Here is a 6,690-nt window from a genome sequence, read left to right on the forward strand (position 1 = left end):
CGATTGGCAGGACTCTCCCGATCACGGAGAGACGTGCCGCTCCCAGATCGGCTGCCGTATTGCAGAGATATAGCGTGCAGAAGAAACCAGTATTTTCATGATATGTCAATCTTCGGAAGGCTATATCTCATACAAATAGGGCCCGATCGGTGAAGGACCTACTTTCCCAGGATCGCGAGGATCCAGACTTTCGAGCGGCATCAAAATCTCGACTACGAAAATGAGGCCGATTTTTGGCAAATTTAATGATGTAACTATCATGATTTTTTGCGAAAATAGTGAAAAAGTGGATGTCCTCTTTTCTGATGGCAGTCGATTGGCAGGACTCTCCCGATCACGGAGAGACGTGCCGCTCCCAGATCGGCTTCCGGCTTTGGCCACAACTGTGCCAAAGGGCGCCGATGGTCTTCAAAATGGCCGCCACGGAAAATCTCCCCACAAATCCAATTGAGATGGCAGTGCCTCGATAGGTCGAGGCAGTTTCTCAATATCAATTGTGTTATTGATTAAAAATTTATACCGATGGTTTCATATCGATGATTATAAAAGTATCGATATTTGATTACGTTATCAATTATTTTGTAATTTTTAAAATACCAAAAAATACCGAAAATTACACTGCTTGTAGAACTTGAATTCGAATATTTACGGTATATTTTGAAAATGAGGCGGTATGTTTCGGTATATTGTTGAGGGTCGGACGGTATATTTTATCGATAAGTCCGCGGTCACACTGAGAAGCAGATAAAACGTAGAAATTAAATAGATTAGCTTAATAAATGTTAAGTTAAAAGTGTGGAAACCTGAGACTAAGGTAAGCAACACTTAGAACATAAGTTTATCTCAATATTAACGTCGTTGGGGGGGGGCGTCTTCGCTGCCTCTGTTCGGCGACACCCGCGCCACCACACGATAAAAAAATGGAGTACAGCCACGAAAATTTGCGGCCGTAGCTGCGAGTGCCACTTGCCGCTTCTGCACAAAAAATCAATAATCCGAAGTGCGCTTTCTGTTTTCAAATGCATTTTTGTTGACTTGTTTGCAGTGAAAGGATGTCGAAACGCAGCGCTGAAGATGCTACTGGCGGCAGCGGTAGCAGCTGCTTGGTGGCGGCGGCAGCGGCTGGACAGCCACCCATTAAGAAGGTGCACTTCGAGCCGCACCTCATTGGGCCGGTTTCCACTCTCGAGGAGATGGACATCAAGGTGCTCGAGTTCCAAAACAAGAAGCTTGCCCAGCGCATCGAACAGCGGATGCGCACCGAGGCTGAACTGAGACACCGCATTGAACAGCTGGAAAAGCGGCAAACGCAAGACGATGCCGTGCTGAACGTGGTGAATCGGTATTGGAATCAACTGAACGAGGACATCAGAGTCCTGCTGCAGCGATTCGATGCAGAGACGGCCGATGAGCTGGAGAACAAGAATGAGAACGAGGTGACCACTTCGTTTCTAACGCAACTCTCCACATGGGACAAGGAGGAACTGGACGAGAAGCTGGCCAACCGCGTCCAAGTGTCGAAACGTGCAGTGGCCAAGATCGTGCAGGTTATTGATCGGGTAATGCAGCGTAATGAGAAGATAACTCATGTTTTGAGAGGCGATAGCCTGTCGAGTGCAACAGGGTCCGGGGCCGCGGGAGCTAGTGGTGGAGATGAAGAGCAAAAGTCCAGTGGCGAGGCGGAAGCGGCTATCCTTCGAGTTCAGGCGCTCGAGGAGACGCTCAAGAAGACGCACATCGAGATCATGACCGAGAACCGCAGCCTTCAGAATCTGAACACGTCGCTGCACGAGAAATTCCACACAATGTCGCTAAAAATGAAGGAATACCAGGACGCCCTCACCGCGAAGGAGACGGAGAATGCCGAGCTCAAGAACCAAATCGATGAGCTGCAGTATGACCTGGAAAAGATCCACTGCCGCAACGACAAGCTCGAGAACCATCTGGCTGAGGCCATTGAGAAGCTGAAGGCCTATCACCAGATCTACGGCGATCCTAACAAGAGCAGCAACAGTGCCAAGACCCCAAGCACGGGTTCCGCCACTACCACAACCAGTGTGAACAGCCAGCTCCTGGAGGATTTGCAAAAAGAGCTGGAAGAGTATCGGGAATTGGCCAACAATCGATTGCAGGAGCTGGACAAGCTGCATGCAACGCATCGCGAGACCCTTAAAGAAGTAGAGAAGCTCAAGATGGATGTAAGTATATAGCCTTAGTTGATATACCAATTTATATACTCAATTCTCGATTTCATCAGATACGGCAACTACCTGAGTCGGTGATTGTGGAGACCACGGAGTACAAGTGTCTGCAATCTCAGTTCTCCGTTCTCTACAACGAGTCCATGCAGATTAAAACGATGCTTGACGAGACGCGGAACCTGTTGCAGACGAGCAAAAATCAACATCTCCGTCAGATCGAGGTGATGGAGAGCGAGGAGCTAATTGCCCAGAAGAAGGTGCGCAGCGAGATGATCCAAATGGAGGACGTCCTAGCCGCCATACGCAAGGAGTATGAAGTTTTGCGCATCGAATTCGAGCAAAATATGGCTGCCAACGAGCAGACGGCGCCCATCAACCGCGAAATGAGGCATCTCATTACCTCGCTGCAAAATCACAATGGCCAGCTCAAGGGCGAGGTGCAGAGGTACAAGAGAAAGTATAAGGACACGTCCACGGAAATTGTCAAGATGCGGAAGGAGCTGGACGATGCCCTGGCCAAGCTGGAGGGCAACAAACTTCAAGCAGCTACAAATGCTGCAGGCGAGGAGATCAAGCAGGAATCTGCGGCGAATGTAAAAGAAGAGAATGCCAACCACTCATCCTCCTCTGGGCAGACAAACAATACGAATGCCGGCAGCGACACCAACATAGCCAATATTAAAGAGGAGAACCCTGCCACGGCCGATGATGAAATGGATGACGAAGCTGGCAAGGATGTCAAGGATGGTATTAAACAGGAAAAGCTTAGCGCAGCAGAGACCGCGACAGCAGAGAAGAAGGACTCTCCTGGGCCACAAAACTCAACAGCAGGAGCCTCAAATGCTGGTTCAGGAAACGCCGTCAAAGCCGAAAAGGACTCCAAGGATGGTGTGAAAGCCAAGGACGTGAAGACCGTGGAAAGCGAAACGGTACGCGATCTCAAGGCCCAGCTTAAGTAGGTTCTATTCCATCTGAAATGGCGAACTGTTTTCCAACTTAATTGTATTTTTCTTGTTTTATAGGAAAGCGTTGAATGATCAGAAGGAGATGAAACTGCTGCTGGACATGTACAAAGGAGTCTCGAAGGATCAACGCGACAAAGTACAACTGATGGCCACCGAAAAGAAGCTCCGCTCTGAAATTGAGGAGCTGCGGCAACAGCTTAAGAAGCTGCAGGAGAGCAAGCGCGAAGAGCGGAAAAAGCTCGCCGACGAAGAGGCGCTACGGAAAATCAAGCAGCTCGAGGAGCAAAAGTACGAGCTTCAAAAGCAAATGGCCAACCATAAGCCCTCGGAGAACGCGTGGGGCGGTGCACCTGGCCCAGCGGGTAACTATACTCGGCCTTTTGTGGGCTCTCACGAGGAAGAGGCGCTGCTTAACGAAATGGAGGTCACGGGACAGGCTTTTGAGGACATGCAGGAGCAGAACTCGAGGCTCATCCAGCAACTGCGCGAGAAGGACGATGCCAACTTCAAGCTCATGTCGGAACGCATCAAGGCCAATCAGCTGCACAAGCTACTGAGGGAAGAGAAGACAGTGCTTGAGGACCAGATGGCCACTGCAACGAGTCAGATCGAAGCCATGCACGTCGTGCTGCGAAAGCTGGAGGAGAAGGAGCGCAGTCTACAAGCAACAGTGGCCTCGATGGAGAAGGAGCTGATGCTGAGGCAACAGGCAATGGAGATGCACAAGCGTAAGGCCATTGAGTCGGCGCAATCGGCGGCCGACTTGAAGCTCCATCTGGAGAAGTACCATGCACAGATGAAGGAGGCGCAGCAGGTGGTGGCTGAAAAGACGAGCTCCCTGGAAGCGGAGGCGTACAAGACGAAGCGGTTACATGAGGAGCTGGCACAGTTCAAGCGCAAGGCAGAGCGCATGAAGAAGATGGAAATGTCTGGCACAACCATCGACGAGGTGATGATCGAGGAGATCCGCGAGTACAAGGAGACGCTCACGTGTCCATCGTGCAAGGTGAAGCGAAAGGATGCAGTCTTGTCAAAGTGCTTCCACGTCTTCTGCTACGACTGCCTGCGCACACGGTACGAGACAAGGCAGCGAAAGTGTCCCAAATGCAACTGCGCCTTCGGCGCCAACGATTATCATAGGTTATATCTGCAGTAAATAAGCGATAGACCCCCTTAAAGGTAATTTAGGTACGTTTCGGCATGTCCTATTCACAACCACACACACGCACTCATAGACAGACATTCATGCCGAATTATTCATTATGAGCATATAATACGAGTATCTAATCTATGTATGTATGTACTAATCTTTTGTTTAAGTAGCCTCCGAATAACTCCCCGATTCCCACTGTGGGCACTTATTTGAATTTGTTCATATGGCGCCAAGCATCTCACTATGAGTTCCGCGAGACTTCGTCGCGGCTTTTTTATGTAGCTTCTAGTTTTTGTAAATCAAACTATTTTTAAATGATTTAATTTGAAACTAAATGTACGAACTCTAATAAATGGCTAAAAACTTTAATTTTAGATTCTAGAGTTAATTAATCTTTCAGTCCGTTTTCGCAGTTTGAAAATGTCTGGTTTTGGGGCGGTCGATAAATATACATAATATCTTATCGCACAATAACATCGATATACATATCACAGTACATATATTGATATGACAATCTTTTTAATTATACCCGATACTCGATTTGTGGTGAAAGTGGACGTGTAACGCCCAAAAGGAATCGTTTCCGACCCCATAAAGTATATATATTCTTGATCAGCATCAATAGCCGAGTCGATAGAGCCCTGTCTGTCTGTCCGTCCGTCCGTCTGTTCGTCTGTCCGTCCCCTTCAGCGCCTAGTGCTCAAGGACTATAAGAGCTAGAGCAACGATGTTTTGGATCCAGACTTCTGTGATATGTCACTGCTACATAAATATTTCAAAGCTTCGCCCCGCCCACACAAAGGACGAAAATCTGTGGCATCAACATTTTTAAAGATACGATAAAACCAAAAACGCAGACTCGTAGAGGATGACCGTATCTTCTAGAGTGTAAAATCTCAACCAGATCGTATAATTATTATAGCCAGAATCAAGAAAACAATTTGCAGTGGCTACGCAGCGCCCGACGTCACGCTCAGACTGATTTTCTGTCTCTCTCGCACGCACTCTTTGTCGTGTCGTTTAATATTAGCGCCGTCTGCCGGAGGAGAGCCATACTGACTTAGTATCGGGTATAACTGTAGAGTTGCGGTGTCCGCAGCAACTCACAACGTTCCCCCTCGTTTTTAATTTTAAATGTCGGAAAAAGGCCATTTCGAAGAGTGTATAACTGAGGTTTTTCAAAATGCTGCTTTCATCAAGACGCAAGACCATGCAAACCGTCGTATGAATGAAGCAAAAAGCATACGAAATCGCACAGCACAAAGAACTTTCCAACGAATTCAACAAAATAACGAAAATGTGCGTCTGAGTAGGTAACAATTCCTTGGTCGCTCATTTCCAAGAAACAAAACATTTTCACATGTTTAAGAGGTTGAATTTCAATGAAACCGAAATAGTAAATTTAGAGTAAACCTTACATTTTGATTCGCATAAAGTGGGGACAGATCTTGTGGCGTGGCTGGAATTTCTTGCTATACTTGTCAACTTTCCCTCAAAATTAGGATATGGGGGATCCAGACTGTCGATTGGCCTTAAAATCTCGACTAAAAACGATCAAGGTAAACAGACGCGCAGACTGACCCATTTTAGGAAACATTCTACTTATAAGAAAGTAGTGAGATGAGAGGAGATTCAATTACAAATAGTTTCGGGTTTCCAGATCGTGTCGTAATATGCATGGAAATCCGCCCCAACTCCCGAGATCCATCCATCCATTCCATTGAGAATTCCTGATTTAAAGCTTGGATCGAAAAACCAACCCAAGGGAGCCACAGAATAGAATAGAAGGCACTTTGCTTATTTACAACGAAAAGAACAATTTAAAGCCTAGAAATAGCTTGAAATAGCCTAGAATAGGCGAAAACTATTTGGTTAGGTCCTGTTCATTATAGGGGTACAGATTATAAAGCTAAATCCACATTTAAGGAATAAAGAATAGAGTATTTTGTATGGGTTCGTCGAAATTATGGACCGCTTTTGGATGTCGATATTCTTGTACATTATTTATCAGCAACTTGATCATCATCAATGACCGAAACGATATAGCTTTCTCTCTCTCTCTCAAACTCTTTCTCGTGCAGTTCAAGCCCCCTGATGGAAGGAAGCGAGATAGCAACACAGTTGGGTGGTTGGGGTGAGAAGTGAAATAGAGAGAGACAATGTAGCGGAATAGAGAATAGTAGCGGAAGAATGGAAAAAGATAAAGTAAATTAAATTCGAATTAAATAGGTAATTAGAATTAATAGTTATAACATTACGAGCTGTCGTGGTTCCTCTCTTTCATTCTATGTTTTTCCCATCTCTCATTCCAAGTGTTAGCAAGAATTGACAATTGCCGAGAGATATTGTAGAGAGATCACACCTCCCCGCA

The 6,690-nt window shown here is 46.5% G+C and overlaps 1 protein-coding gene across 1 annotated transcript; it reads left to right on the forward strand.

The window, feature by feature from the left end:
- Positions 1 to 672: 672 nt before the first annotated feature.
- On the forward strand, positions 673 to 4,693 carry Bre1 (E3 ubiquitin-protein ligase Bre1). The gene is made up of 4 exons (XM_001353091.4): positions 673 to 814; positions 1,046 to 2,198; positions 2,258 to 3,156; positions 3,224 to 4,693. The coding sequence occupies exons 2-4, from the start codon at positions 1,053 to 1,055 to the stop codon at positions 4,320 to 4,322; spliced, it is 3,144 nt and encodes a 1,047-aa protein (XP_001353127.2). The 5' UTR covers positions 673 to 814; positions 1,046 to 1,052; the 3' UTR covers positions 4,323 to 4,693.
- Positions 4,694 to 6,690: the final 1,997 nt, after the last annotated feature.

Source organism: Drosophila pseudoobscura, chromosome X, assembly GCF_009870125.1.
Source record: "Drosophila pseudoobscura strain MV-25-SWS-2005 chromosome X, UCI_Dpse_MV25, whole genome shotgun sequence".
Taxonomy (NCBI): domain Eukaryota; kingdom Metazoa; phylum Arthropoda; class Insecta; order Diptera; family Drosophilidae; genus Drosophila; species Drosophila pseudoobscura.

What these genes read in the sequence shown, in the direction of transcription:
- Bre1 (XM_001353091.4), top strand. Translation starts at nt 1,053, where the DNA reads ATGTCGAAACGCAGCGCTGAAGATGCTACTGGCGGCAGCGGTAGCAGC. An exon ending in TAGAGAAGCTCAAGATGGAT is followed by an intron (nt 2,199 to 2,257) that starts GTAAGTATATAG and finishes CGATTTCATCAG; the next exon opens with ATACGGCAACTACCTGAGTC. An exon ending in GATCTCAAGGCCCAGCTTAA is followed by an intron (nt 3,157 to 3,223) that starts GTAGGTTCTATT and finishes CTTGTTTTATAG; the next exon opens with GAAAGCGTTGAATGATCAGA.